Source organism: Anolis sagrei, chromosome 1 (assembly GCF_037176765.1).
Source record: "Anolis sagrei isolate rAnoSag1 chromosome 1, rAnoSag1.mat, whole genome shotgun sequence".
NCBI classification, from domain to species: domain Eukaryota; kingdom Metazoa; phylum Chordata; class Lepidosauria; order Squamata; family Dactyloidae; genus Anolis; species Anolis sagrei.
Genome location: NC_090021.1, coordinates 214009911 through 214025669, shown reverse-complemented (window position 1 = coordinate 214025669; position 15759 = coordinate 214009911). Strand labels below are relative to the sequence as shown.

General features: G+C 39.3%; 1 protein-coding gene across 6 annotated transcripts in view; it reads right to left on the bottom strand.

Annotated features, from left to right (window-relative positions):
* ZRANB3 (zinc finger RANBP2-type containing 3) overlaps window positions 1-15759 on the bottom strand; it is a 60244-nt gene that overhangs the window by 1066 nt on the left and 43419 nt on the right. For all 6 annotated transcript variants that reach the window (XM_060775953.2, XM_060775972.2, XM_060775988.2 and 3 more), the window contains 7 exons: window positions 15195-15413; window positions 13624-13715; window positions 11447-11548; window positions 9628-9773; window positions 7674-7817; window positions 5485-5881; window positions 1021-1152 (listed from right to left, as the gene is read on the bottom strand). In XM_060775953.2, coding sequence (XP_060631936.2) covers window positions 1021-1152; window positions 5485-5881; window positions 7674-7817; window positions 9628-9773; window positions 11447-11548; window positions 13624-13715; window positions 15195-15413 — 1232 coding nt within the window. The remainder of the gene's footprint in view (window positions 1-1020; window positions 1153-5484; window positions 5882-7673; window positions 7818-9627; window positions 9774-11446; window positions 11549-13623; window positions 13716-15194; window positions 15414-15759) is intronic.

Genomic DNA, 15759 nt, shown 5'->3' with positions numbered 1-15759 from the left:
AGGAATGTTGTGAGTTGAAGTGCATCAACATCTGATGAACCACGCTAGGCTCAAAAATACATCACTGATTAGTAGGCTTGGGCGGTTTCGTTCGTTAATTTCGTAATTCGTTATTAATTCGTATTTAAATTAGCTTACGATCCAATATTGAGCCATGCAGGACTACTGTGAGGAGTAATTAAAAATCGAAACAATTTTTCCAATTTATTTCGTATTGTTTCGTAATTGGTTCAAAATTGTTTCGAAATTGTTTCGTAATTGTTTCCGTATGTCTGGTGCAAGTTTTATAGTTGTTTGTTTTATCAGTGATAAAAAATTATCACACCAACAGTCAACAACAGAGGGAGAGGGAAGCTTCAGAAGTTCCCCCTGTCCCATTTGGAGGTTTTTTTAGCATATTGCACAATCACGTCCGCCATTAACGAATCGATTCGTAATTTTACGAAATTTTGTATATTTCGAACTTTTTTAAAGGAAAATTTCGGAATTCTTTAAAAAAATGAAACCCAAGGGCCCCCTAAAAACGAAACGAGTTTAGAACCAATTTTTTCCGTGGTTACCTAAGCCTACTGATTAGCATTGGCTGTTCTAAATAAAACAGCTCAAACAAGATGTGACTTGTATGTAATGTAACTACGTAGCAGGGGTGTTACAGAATCCTGTTATTAAATTGCTAAGATATGTAATACGACACTGGCAAGAGTGTCAATGGTCTTGCTAGAGCTCAATTTCAATGCAGATCAGAACCACCCTGTATTGGAGGATTGTACCACATGGGTCACTTTGCTGGCTCTTCAACACAGTTGCATTCTACTGGATTCAGTTATTATGCGACCACCTAATTCTAATGGCCACATTACTCCATGTGGGATTCTGGCCAACAAGCTAGATTTCAGGTGCTGTTCAAGATGAATGAACATATGGGCAAACAGAAGTTGAAGTTAACATTAAAAAAATCAAAGAAACTGATGTTAATGGAAGAAGAGGTGGGCCTTGCAGTGTTACATTAAAAGTACTTACCTCCTTGTGACAAACCGTACACAGTGTTTGAAGATTTTCTAAAGAACACTGTCCGCCACCACTATACACTGGCTTGATATGATCCACTTGCCAGAAGAGACCTTCAGTTGGATTCAGTATAATTTCATTTAACTGAAATCAAATAAGAGTAACATAAGCTGCTAAAACTATTCCAATAATGACAATAGCTGCATTTCAACACCAAGGTTCACTACTGGGAATAAGGAGCCCCCGGTGGCGCAGTGGGTTAAACCCCTGTGCCGGCAGAACTGAAGACCGACAGGTCGCAGGTTCTAATCCAGGGAGAGGCTGATGAGCTCCCTCTATCAGCTCCAGCTCCTCATGCGGGGACATGAGAGAAGCCTCCCACAAGGATGATAAAAACATCAAATCATCCAGGCGTCCCCTGGGCAACGTCCTTGCAGACAGCCAATTCTCTCACACCAGGAGTCACTCCTGACATGACAAAAAAACAAATAAAATCAAACAAACTACTGGGAATGAGCTGTATGCCAACCTCTCTCCCCCCCCCCCCCCCCCATACAATGATCTTTAAGAGAAACAGCAAAACCCAATCCATATTGGATGGCCAGGCTAGATTTTCATGACATGGAAAATGAAGGCTGGAATAATACCTACAATTCCAGCTTGAAAAGGTCATGTCAGATACAGTTCAGGAGCTGTAACAAACTCTTGATTCAGTTAAGGACCTCTTCACATGGGGTATTTTAGCCCCATTCTGCCACTTTTATTCTCAGCAATGACGGGGCCTGCCATGCGCCATCACATGACATGGCAAGCTCTGCCCACATTCCTCCCAAAATGGAGGGGAAGTGTCAAAAGGCATTTCTTCCACTACTATGGGGAGGAAAGTGTGTTTTGAGTAGCTCTGACGGAGCTGCCAGCACCTTCCTCCTCTTTTCCTCGTATGATGGGGGAAAGGGTAGTGGACAATGCATGTTGCTATCTTTTCTCTTATCTGATGGGGACAGGATGCCAATTCATCCTGTCCCGTCCCTACCATGTGATGGGGTAGGGAGAGAAGGTGTCCGGGGCACTATGAGCCGCCCCACATGCCTTCCCTTTTGCTGGTAACTGCTGACAAATCTGCATGGCCCAGATTTGGTCATAGATCACTGAGAAAAGCAGTCTGCTCCTGATTATCCAAATCGATGTTTGGATGACATGAAAGCATGATACCTGACAGAATCCTGTATAAATGCCTTCAAGACCCTGTACCAGAATCCTTACATCATTTGCACGAAATGAAGAGGACTATCCACTCAGGATCGTTAACAATGTAAACACTGATTTGTGCCTTTTGCACTCTATTCTCATTCAGGCATATAAAGAGGAGCAAGAAGCAGAGAAGATTGGCTCTGCACCTTCCATCATCACTTCTTCTGCAAAATGTTCCTGGAGGTCTAAAGCAATTCCCCCTTCACCACAGTATGTGTGCAAGCCGTAGCCTATGCTTTCAATTTATTATTTATTTACTATATTTTCATTCTGTTCTTCTCACCCCGAAGGGGACTCAAGTCACCTGCAGACTTATGGATTTCATAGAGCTGTCTTAGGTAAGGAAAACTCAGAGGTGGTTTTGTCACTTACTTCCCCTGAAATACGTACTGCATACATCACCTGGAATTTATTAGCAGTCTCCCATCCAAGTATTAACCAAAGTTGACCCTGCTTAACTTCCAAAATCAGACAAGATCTGGTATCGTCAACTGAAATGGAGTTGGCAAGGCTGCCACATCCTCTCTTGCATGTGTACTACACATACACTAAATTGTACTGAATGGCACTGTTGTTTGGCAGTTGAAAGCTGCAAAGTAACTCACAACTTGGACTGTCAATCAATGTACTCTATGTTTTAAAGGGTGAAAGTACAGCAAGTTTGAGCGAAATTAGAAAATCAAAACATGACCTGAAAAACGTGATTTCTCAAGCTTTCCCAGCTTGAAAAGCTTAGCATATTCACATTTCAAACGAGTTTCTCACTTATAAATAAACTGAACTAACAATGTATGTGCTATATAGCTGTAAAAACGTGATTATCATCTGTCCTTTTCAAACCAGAGTTGCTTTTTTTAACCTGCACGTCTAATGTGTATGAGCTCTAATTTGATGGAATTAATACATAGTTAACTACATTCTTCAGCAACCCACTCACAATTTGTAATTATAGAATCTCACTACAGAGACTACCATTGCAAACAATAAAGTTCACTTTTAGCAAAGAAGCACTTTTTGAAAGGCAGAAATCAGATGAAAGCACCCAAATCTCTCAATACCATAATCTAGAGGTAAGCAAAAAGCAGGCTTGCATCTGCCAGATCTCTGAATGATCTCCAGGAGGTCAAATAAGATCCTAATTATTTTAAAACAGCAACAATAACATTATTCCTATCAATTATACTGCTGAAATGATACTCTGACATAACTAAAATGATTTTCTGCAAGTAAGAACTGAATCTCATTCATTTCCACTACTGAAAATATTATATTATGTAGGCTCTAGATCAGGGGTCCTCAATTTTTCTAAAGAGAGGGCCGGGTCACAATCCCTCAAACTGTTGGAGGGCCAGATTATAATTCGGAAAAAAAACCATGAATGAATTCCTATGCACACTGCACATGTCCTATTTGTAGTGCAAAAAAAAAAAAAAAAAACACTTTAAAAAAGTGGTTCTCAACCTTTCTAATTGCTGTGACCTCTAAATAAAATTCCTCATGTTGTGGGGACCCCAACCATATTCTTGTTGCTTCTTCATAACTGCTACTGTTATGAATCATAATGTAAATATTGGATATGCAGGATGTATTTTCATTGTTACAAATTGAACATGCTTAAAGCATAGTGATTAAGCACAAAAACAATATGTTTCGGGGAGTATGGACAACTAATAATGGGATTGCCAGTACATTCAACCGATTCAGCTCTGACTTCCACATACCACTGAGACCCCCCACGAATTACCGACCTGGAGCAAACTTGGCACACAGAACCCCCATGACCAACATAAAATACTGGAGTAGGTTAGGAAAAACTGACAGTGATTTACAGGACATGTAGCTCACATACATCTGGAGAGTACTGTGAACCCAAACGACTGGATCTGGACCAAACTTGGCACAAATACTCAATATGCCCAAATTTGAACACTGGTGGAGTTTGGGAAATATAGAACCTGACATTTGGGAGTTGCAGTTGCAGGATTTATAGTTCACTTGCAATAAAAGAGCAATCCGAGCTCCATCAACAATTGAACTGAACCAAACTTGGCATACACAACTCCCAGGAGCAACATCAAATCAAAACATTTATTTCGGTCATTGACCAGCACAGGAAATAGTGTCACATTTCCATACAAACCTGGCATGTTTGGTACATTAAAAATATAAATATAACTACTAAAAACACAATATGGGTGAGGGAGCAGAAGGGGAAACAGGGTAAAAACATACAATGCCCAGATCCATCACCAAATTGTAGATTCAGGGAAGAAGATTACTGGTCACACAGTTGACTTTTGGAACGAGTCATTCCCTGGCGGATTTTGTATGCTGCTGCACAGAACTTTTCCTCAACCCTCGCCAATATTTTTCTGTTGCCCAGGAGCAATATTTTTCTGTTGCCCTGACATTTTGGAGTTGCAGTTGTGGAATTTATAGTTTACCAGCCATCAAAGGGCATTATGAGCTCCACAAAATACTGGAGGGGTTTGAGGGCTGGATAAATGCCCTCGGGGGGCCGGATCCGGCCCGCAGGCCTTGGTTTGAGGACCCCTGCTCTAGATTATTTCATATAAATTTTATATCTTGCACCAGTCTGTGATCATAAAATCTTAAGGTTATAGTTTAAAAAACACAGATTCCACAAGTCTGCTGATGACTACAATAATAGTCAACACATAGAAATAAATTGTCTTCCTAATGGACCAAACTATATGAACATATCAATCCTGTACATGCTACAAGCAGAATACTCTACTTAAAAAGGTTTTGCAAATGCAAATCTGGTGACCAGCATTTAAAGAACTCTAAAATCTGAACAGTAAATAAAGAGGGTAATTCCTGACAGGAAACAATCAAGACCAGCTAACACTTCCCAACAAAGAACCCCCCCCCCCGGAAGGAAACAGCCAGGCTTTGAAGCTGCAAGGCCATTCAATGCTATTCAAGGTGGCCAATTGCAACATTTGCACCCGCCTCAAGCAGTTAAGCATTCTTTCTCCCACCCTGGACATTCCACAGATATATAAACCTCACTGGCCTAGCTTCCAACAAACCTCACAACCTCTGAGGGTGCCTGGCATAGATGTGGGCGAAACGTTCATAGAGAATGCTTCTGGAACATGGCCATACAGCCCAGAAAACTCATAGCAACCCATCAGTGGTTCTGTTTGTAAAGAGTTGTCATTTCTTGTGAAGCCAGGTAGTCTCAACTGTGAATCTTACCTGTGTCAAAGGAAGCCTTGACATCCATGAACTCTCCAGAAGACTCTTGCGTTTATCTTTCGGGGCATCTCTGACGCAGAGGAAAAGCTCCTGAGCCTTGAGGCCACACATCTGACAAACCCCATGCTCAATTTCAAAGACTTTGCTTCTCAGGTAACTTTGGCTCGTACGGAATAAGAAGTCATCCTGGCACTTGTGAGAGCAAAAGCGGGCATCCCAAGCGGTAGAGACAGGGCTTTGGGAAACCTGGACTGCTGGCTTTTGGCAGCTGAGACACAGTGGATTTCCTTCATTATCCACCGCCTGCACGTAGCCTTTGCTCAGGTGAGCTTCATCAACATCATCACTTTGAATAGAGTCTGAGCTTAAGACTGTGCCATTTTTGCCAGAAGATGGTCTAAAACAAATAGAAAAGGCAGCAGTTGGTTGTTTTTTTTAATAGTGCAAACAAAATTCTTGCATTTTAGTCATATCTGTGCTTCTGTATTCTGCCTGTCAATTTCCTGGGCATAATTTCAATAGAACAACAAGCTAAAATATCAGGAAGCACAGCAACGCAAGATAAATAGTATTGTGAAATAAATGAAAAACATTGTATGAGCCTTCAAGTCATCTCTTGACTTATAGTGGCTCCATGACTTTCCCAGGGTTTTCTTAGGCCCAGAGTAAGTATTCTGAGGTGGTTTTATCAGTTCTTTTCTCTGAAAAATAGCTGACAGCACCTGGTATTCAATGGTGGCCTCCCATCCAAGTACTAAATCAGAGCTGATGCTGCTTAGCGCCCAAGATCAGACAGAACCTGGTGTCCTCAGGATATTTAGAGACTTCTGAAAACTCAGATTTCTTTTAAAATGTAATATCAATAAAAGGCAACAGACTAGGTGCTAGAAAAGGCTCCATGAAAAAATACAAGTCTTAAAAAGCTTGAAGACATAATTCTCTCCAGTTGTCATTGTCCTTACTGCAGACAAGTGGAATACCTCAAGGACTTCTGAAGATGGCTTTTAAGTGTATGATCATGCTGATATGGAAGAAGATGTTCAAACTCTCCCCAACACCTTATCTCCAAGCACAGAACTATGTGTAACAGCACACAATGTTTTTTAATCAAGGCAGGACAGTATTCTGTGAAATAACTGTGATGTAAAGTTTAATGTCCTTAGCATTTTGGCAAAAGGAGACAAGGGGAAAAACTGACCAAGTTGTTTCCACTGATACATCGCTCTGCTTTCTATTAGCTGTCCCAACAGTCACCATTCAAGGTAAGCAACAGTTAAATTCTGACCAGCTCTTTGAAAAGTCACAAATAAGTATTTAAAATGTCAACGGTCACAGATATTTTATGATTCTTCAAGTCTTACCCTAGCACAGGTTTTCTAGGCCATATCTGTTCAGAAGGGGTTTGCCTCAGGTCACCCAACACATGTCCATGGCTGAGCAGGGATTCAAGATCTGATCTCCAGAGTCCTAGTCCAACTTTCAAACCACTACACCACATAGGCTCATTATATGTATGTATGTGTTGTGTGTGTGTGTGTATGTATATGTATGTGTGTGCATAGGTATGTATATATACACGCACGCACACACACACACACACACTAAAGATATGGAGTGAGAGAGGGAGGGAGGAGGAAAAAACTCTTGGAATCAAAAACAGACCAAACATAGGGAAAAACCAGCAGTAAACGGTCTCAGAAACAGTATATATTTAAAAGTGAAGAGCAAAATGTGTCTTTACTTGGAGCTGCAAAGTGCAAGAAAGGACTGTTGGGGACAGAATTAATAACTAGAATGACATCCCTGAGAAAACCATCTTCTACACCTCAAGTAGCAGCCAGCAATGAAAGAACCAAGGCATTGACATCTCCAGCCCATCCTCTGTTCCGATATCAGCCAATGACTCAAATCTAGAAACAGCTTCCTAAGATCTATAGAGATACTCGCAGGAAGCCTCAGCAAGCAAGAGTCCAAAAGTGGCAAGCTAAAACCTGGAATCTCAATCAGTGGCTGATACCAGATGAGAAACTTCCTCCTCTTTCAATATAGACAGATGAATGAATATTTTAATAAAGATAAAAAAGCAGGATTTGTAGAAAATGATTCCTTTTGGGACAAAATAATGATAATGGCAAAAAAAATAATCACCAAAATCTTTTTAAAAATATTTCTGCCATTGACAAACTTACTTTGTAGAATTTTTCTCCTCTTCAACAGAGATGGTAGGGATTTTTAAGGCAACTGTAGATGTTTTGGTAACCATACGGACACTGCCCCCAATGGTGCCAGCTTTCTCTACTGAAGCTTTGGTAATATCCTCTTTTGTCATGTACCTAGAATCAAATCAAACATAAACTTTTAGCCCACATTGAAGCCAAAAGCTGAAATCCTGAGCAGATCTTTCCTTGCCTTCCACATGGCAACCTTTTTTTTACTTGATAAGGTACTGTATATTTATATTGCTGTATATTTGTATTGCAATGATATTAAAAGGAGTCATATGGTGATGAATTACCGATTTTTCTATCTTAAGAACACAGGACTTCAATAATTTTAGCTTGTTTTTGCTTAAAAGCACTGCTGTAATCCCACCTACCCCAAATTTCATCACACAAAAACATGCCATGAGATAAAAGTTCATGATATGTTTGGATATTATTGATTTCTTCATATAGTTTCCTCAGCAAAAAAAGAGACATCATGAAATAAATCCACCCACTAAATTTGCAATGTGTCTTCTAAATGTCTCTGATTATGTAGCAACTGCATGTTTGCTCACTATGATTTAGGCCCCTTCCACACAACGGAATAAAATCCCACATTTTCTGCTTTGAATTGCAATATATGGCAGTGTGGACTCAGAAAACCCAGTTCAAAGCAGATATGGTGAGCTTTTCTGCCTTGATATTCTGGGTTATATGGCTGTGTGGAAGGAACTCTTTTGGGATAACTCACAAATATTAGAGCTTATCTGCTCAGGAGCAATAATCAATTCAGTAGTAGCTGTTTATCTAGAAGAAGCTTTAGAGCCAGTAAAGCAATTATCCAGCAGGCAAGACTGGCTAAAGAACATGGAGCACAATTTCTGTGCTTTTCATAGCCCAGCGTTAAGCAGGGATCCACCAATATGGTGGATGCTGAAAAGAAGCACTAATGTAGTTTCTACTTTTTACATGTTAAATAACTAGGAAGCTTCAGTCAAGACACCTGAATTAGTTTAACTAGGGATAAGTGATTTCAACAGACTGGGTTGAAGCATGGATTATCCTTAGGGCAAGGAATGGTATTTTATTACTTTTTCCTGCATGTTATGCACTTGGAAGCATTTTTAAAGTATCATTATTACTAGCTTTTCAATGCATCCCATACCATGGAAATGTGATATAGTAACTTTTGATAATAATATAGGCCTGAAATTGTAATTTTTTTCCAACATTGTAGCTGGTTTCAATGTATTTTTGGGTGTTGAATTTGAAAAACAGAATAAAAATGTACCACGCACAGTTTTAATTTAATTCAGTCACATTTTACACTATAGAAAGCTAGTTGTAAAAAGACTGTATCTGATGGGGCAAATCTGAGGTCATTTTTGGATTTAGAATGACAAATTACTATAAAACCAGGATACAATTAAAAATATGTTTTTATGAACCTCAGTTTTGTAAACCTGCCAGGAAGTTGCCTTCCACTGAGTCAGGCCACTGGTGCATCTAATCTAAGGCCACTCTGGATTATCAAAGAGCTTTCCAGGGCTTCTGGCATGCAGTTCACCATAACCATGGTATCCATATCTGCAGCGTCATTTACCTGCACTTGAAGGAAAAACGGTCTAAGAATTTGCTAGGCCCTTCAGACAAGTTTATGGTACACTTCCCCCAGAAGATATCAAAATATTGTTTTGGAGGACCAAGCCAATTCCTAGACAGAATACCTCTCCAAGAATCTCAAGGTCCTCCAGCACAAATTTATGGTCTGCTGGGACTGATTTGACAGCTTTTGGTCATGCCCATAATTTCAGGCAACCTGTGGTCAAGCCAGGGCATGGCTTTGGAAACTTCTGCAGGAAAAACTGGTGTTCTCCCACTGAGCTATGGCCTCTTTCCATCCCTTCAGCAAAGCAGATAAAAGGTTGCTGGCCCATACCGTTTGGTACTGTTGAGCTTGGCCTGTTGTTTAGACAGCATTTCTTCAGCAGCAAGCATGGGACTAGAAAAGAGGTGGCCACTTTTCCTAATGATTCTTTGCTTCATGACTGTTAGACCACTCCATTCTCTTACAAACTTCAGTATCTAAAGGAAAGAACACAACATGCAAAACTTTATACTGATATAGTATAACATATTTGAATGTTAACTTGTGAAGAAATGAAGATGGAACTTGATAGTTTAATGACCTCTTCAATCAGTCAAGCCCAAGATATGGTCAACTAACGTTGCTCAAACTATTATCCTAACTGGATTGCTTTAAAGGCACATTGGATGGTTGTGAATAAAAATCCCTCTTCACCTCAAAACAAAAAACAACTGCTTTCAGACACTGAAGGTCACCAACAGCTATAGCCAAAGTTCATTTCTGTTAATTCTTGTTTTCTGTCATAATATAGTTTGTTTCACTGGTGGATGGAAATGCGAGCTAAGTCCCTTCAACCATGAAATGTCATAGGGAAGAAGTGCATTAAACTGATGTGGATTCTCATTTTCCAAATTTCATTGCTCAAAGGTTTTACTTTCTACTGTTAAGAAATTGCCGAAGTGAGAAACATAGGCCACAAGTTTGAGGGACTCCAGCTCCCTGATAGATGATGGGTTTCGGGGCTGAAAAATATCTGAAGGGCAACAACAGATTTACCACCTCATCATAGAGTGGATATGCTCATATACATGTTGAGAAAACTTCAAAAGCTTGAAATCAGGAACGTCCTACTCACATTCAGCCTCAGCTTCCCACACAGCAATATGGGGGCTGAGGCTAATGTCTCTTTCTTCTGTGTTTATTATTTACTAGCTCAATGATAGCTCCTCATCATACAATGAGTTCAAGGCAGTGCATATGGCCATCCCCCTCTTTCATTTTATTCTCACAATTATCCTGTGAGGCAGATTGAGGTGGGACACAGCACTTGCCTCAGTTCACCCAAGGAGAGCATACAGGCCCAGCGAAATCTTCCCAATCCCAGACCACTATCCTGGAAGGAATAACTGATGCTAAACATTACATGAAAGAATAATTCCCTAACTCTGGTCCCCAAGATGATTTGGACTGCACCTCGCAGAATTTCTGTCCACTGGCAAAAGTGACTAGGGCTGCTGGGAGCTGAAGTTCAAAACCCCTGGAGGACAAGAGTTTGGCGATCACTCATAAAATATATCTAAAATACATACACAGATATGGCATTTGGTATTCAATACTGCTATAATACTGGCACACATTTTCATGCACTGTTTTTACCTATTTTACTTTGTCATTCAGGCCAAAGTAATAAAAATAAGAAAGCACAGGGAAAGGAAAATATGTTGTCAGATAACAAGATTTATTTTCAGAGACAAACACTGCAGCTAGGGAAAAAATCCAATCATAATGTGGTGTTGTCTGGACTTAGCACCACAAGCAGTACAAAGGAAAGAACAAAAATGTTCTTAATTGAATTTGCAAATGCATCCTATGAATTCTATCTGTTTTTAACATTTATCTATCTTAACATATTGCAAAGATTCTTCTTCTAAAGACGATTCTGGCAACAAAATTCAATTACTCATTATTACAGATGGGCAGTTTAATTATGCATATAGATAGGAAGCATGATTTTTAAAAAGAAATCTACGAAAATAGCAGTTAAGATCTTTAAAAGCCTACCTAATAATTTTAGAAAATCCTTGATATCAAAATATTTTAATTAAATGGAAAAAGCACAAGCATGTACCATCATTTATATCTTTATCAAAAATCATTAAATTGAGCTTACCAATGAACGGTTCTGTTTTTGTTGAAAACACTCTGGTAAGTCTTCCCAGTTATCTAATTTTATATCCAGTGGAATGAAGTTACAATTCAAAGGCTCTCCATCCTGAGGGAGTCAAAGAAATGCTCTTTTAAACTTGTAAAAGAAAGAAGGCATTTAGTTCTTTGAATATTTCACATTTGTAGGCTTTTCCCAACTACAATACTTGTTTTCCCACAATGATTCACCAGTGCAATTTCTTAGAGTAATCCCAATTACAAAAAATGTACACTTTTCATTTCCTTCCTAAAACTACGTAGTTCAGCAACACTTTACTTTACCAAAACTTTTACATCCCCATCAGCAGAAGTGACTTTAAAGGCAGCAAGCCAAGTCCTTCGTTTGTGGGTATCATGTCCCCCTCAGAGGCTTTTACTGTTTCCTCTATTGAGCCTCAGTTGTCCCTTCAGTTAGAATGGGCTCAGTTTGTTTTTGTATAGTTTTCTGTAGGAGGGTACCTTAATTAGAACCTGTCCCTTTAACAACCTCCCCTCTTACAGAGGCAGGGATTGCAGTACTCCTCATCAACTCTTTCACAGTCAGTCTAAGAGTGCCAAGGAGTCTAGAGGCTGCAATATCTTCCACACCTAAGGTTGAAGTCAAAGGTTAAAGAAACTCAGTCAAAGTTTAAGAAGCAAAATGTTGAAGAAATTGATTAAGACTTGGAGAAAGAAGTCTGAAGTGTTGAAGAACCAAGTCTACAGTTTAAAGAAGAAAAAAGACTTAACAGGAGGTGTTAACAGGACTCAAAGCCATACAAAGGTCACAGAAGAGGCTAGAAAAAAGGATCTCTTTGGAAGAAATCAAGAGAAACCCAGTGAAGTTCCAAGCTTCCATCTGTTTCTTCAAATAACTGTTTGTTAGTCAGACCCTGGGAGGAGTTAGGGTACAGCCATACAGCCTGAAAAACTTACAGCAACCCAGTGATTCCTTATGTAAGCCTTCAACAATACAATAAACTGTTCTGCTGCTGTTTCACCTCAGTACAGCATTGGTTTGCTTAGTGCTTTCAAACCATGATTTCTGGCTCTGCATGAAACAAGAAGCCACTGAAGACCTGGCAGTGTAACTTGGCTCTTAGTTTCCCTTTGGCTAAATGGGAGGAGGAGAGAAAACTCAACACTACACCTGAATACTTTAAAGCAGGCCTGGGCCAACATCGGCCCTCCAGGTGTTTTGGACTTCCACCATTCCTAGCAGCGGGCTGTTAGGGATAATGGGAGTTGAAGACACCTGAAGAGCTGAAGTTGGTCCTGACCTGCTTTAAAGTACTGAACATCAATCAGTACTTTAAGACTTGCATTAAAACTTTGATTTTGGATTACATGATTGTTAATAATTGGTTTTATATTTAGTTTAGATGCTTTAACTTTTTGGTTTTAATACATATGTTTACTTCATTTGTATGCATGTTTGTGCAGCATCAAATTGTTGCCTACTATAAGCCGCTCTGAGACCCCTTTGGGGTAAGAATGGTGGGGTATAACTATAGTAAACAATAAATAAATAAATACATAAATAAATAAATAAAAGCAAACACCAATGGACATGCCAGAACACATTTGTAGAGTTTTCCCCCCGAATGATACCAATTTTTTTAAAAAAATGAGGTACAGGTGGCAGCATCTTGTGGGCTAGGAGTGGAATATCATGAACAGCTCAAAACCATCAAAATGTATCACATCACTTTGGTAGAGGACTTGGAAAATTGCACTTTATAGCAAAAGAATGCAGATTCTCGACACATTTTTTCTATTCCTGTAAAATTTGGTACAATTTGGAATGTGGGTTTTGTTTCTAAATTGATTTGGTACCCAACAAACTCCACTCTTGGGTCCTGGTATGTACGGGAGCAGAAAGGGGCAGCAACACCCAAGATATACCCATATAATGATTTGGACCCCACAGTGTCTCGTATGAGCACAAAGCACAAAGGCACTGTTTCTGAGGAGCCTTCCTGATTTCCATCTTACTCCAGTGCAGCCTTTCCACAATATCCACCACATTATTATGGAGATGCCCTCAACTCTCAGGAAGAACTCCAGAGAAAGGGAAAGAGCAGGATTTTCTTTTCTTTTCTTTTGGACAGAAATGGATTTCAGTTGCACTTTTTTCCACCTAAACCAAAAACTTTAACCCACCTTTGTGTAGATATGAATTCGGTCAGTGTTCCTACTTGCACAGAACATCAAGCCAGAATAAGCTGGAAAGAATCTTGAATCCTCTAAATAACCTAAAAATGAAAATGAAGTAGCTTCAGATCGTTCACACTTCACTTTCATCCTCTTAAAACAGATTAGATTATACTTTAGGAACAGACAAAGATCCAGATCTCAGCAGAGTTCAGCTCCCATGATTGCTCACTACTAGCTATATGAACTATGGTTGACAGGATCCAGCAAGTCCTAGAATGCTGTAATCTTTTGCTCTTACACATATCGGCTGTTAGGAATTGTGGGAGTTGAAGTCCAAAGTTGAGGGCCAAAGTTTGCTCATGCCTAAGTTAGACAGATCCAATTTTTACTCTTTGGGATTGTGTGCGAATATTTTATATATACACTGGTCTCTCAGTGTGGGAAAGCACAATATCTATTTATCTTCATAACATTTTAAATTCCTTAATTCTCTCAACAGGACTGAACATAATTTCTCCTGGAAAGATACCTGAGGGTTTAGAAAAAAAGTTTGAAAAAAAGTCGGAAAAAATCATGGTATTTCTCACTCCTTTTTTCTGGAAGGCCTTTTTCATGGGAAATTTGGATAAAATAAAAACTGAAAAAAGTGATTAATTTTTGGGCGGGTTTAATTTAGAGTAATGAATACAACATTTAAGACAGAGCTTTCATACATTTACTCCTCCAAAATGATTTCTTACTTTTAAGTAAGACACAGTATCTGATCATGGCAATTCCTGGTCCTCGTTTCCTCTTCTCTCTCTTTTGAGCTTCCTATATATTTTACTTATTTCGATTGATTGAAGAATAGCCTTAACATAAACAACTTTTGTTTGCTTGAAACTACAGAAAAATACAGGAGGTAAAACAAAATTCTCTATTTTCTTAACATTGATAAAGATGAAAGCAAAGGTTTCCTGTGATATTAAGTCTAGTTGTGTCCGACTCTGGGAGGTGGTGCTCATCTCCATTTCTAAGCCAAAGGGCCAGCAATGTCGATAGACGCCTCCAAGGACATGTGGTTGGCATGACTACATGAAGCGGAGTTACCTTCCCACAGAAGCAGTACCTATTCATCTACTCACATTTGCATGTTTTTGAACTGCTAGGTTAGCAGAACCTAAGGCTTACAGTGGGAGCTCACCCCGCTCCCCGGATTCAAACTGCCAACCTTTTGATCAGCAAATTCAGAGGTTTAACTAGCTGCGCCACCAGGGCGGGGGGGGGGGGGGGGAGATAATAACCGATAGCTATTTGTTTTTATTGATTTTTCCTTGTTCCTAATAAACTTGTGAAATCAAAGCAACTCCTTACATTTCAGGACCTTGTAGCTCTATTTGTTAAAAAAAGAAAGACAACTGAACATGTAATTAATGACTGAATGAACTGTTACATGAATACGCCAATCCTGATAATGTTAAGCCAAACAAAATTGTACTTAATTATATGTACAGGATAATAGTACCATAGTTCATTTTATAGACACTATATTTCCAGTAATTTTACATCTCTCGTCATCAAAGGAAGCAAGCTCTTACCTTCTTTCACCCCTTGCTCCAAACAATCTGGTTGATCATTATTTGCAGTAGCTGCATCTTCTTCCTTCATTCCATCAGGCGCATCTGTTGGTCCTGTGTTTTCTCTTTGACTAACATGATTAGGTTCCTCTGTTCCATTTCGACTGGCATCATCTTGAGCTATTCTTTCTTTTTCACTTTGAGTAGATACAAAACTAATCTGAGTTTCATTCTGTGTAACTGTAGATATTAAAACAACAGTAACATCAGTTAGATCTTTGCACACGAGCAGAAGTATAATGAAATTCTGCTGTTAAAATCTACACTTTCAAGATAAATCCTGCACTATTATGTTACAGCATAATCTTCACACTAGTTCTTCAAGGAAAAACTATTAATATAACTGATTTATGAGATAATTCACAAATTAGAAAGTATCCCAGGGTATGTGCCTGCCAGTCTGTTCTCTTCTAGCATCTTGACTCTATCTACCAAAAACGTGAGATGATGTACTTCTTTTAGGAGTGCTTTGATTGTGACTGGGGTAGGACTAAATGGCCCATGAGGTCTCTTCCAAAGTATATTA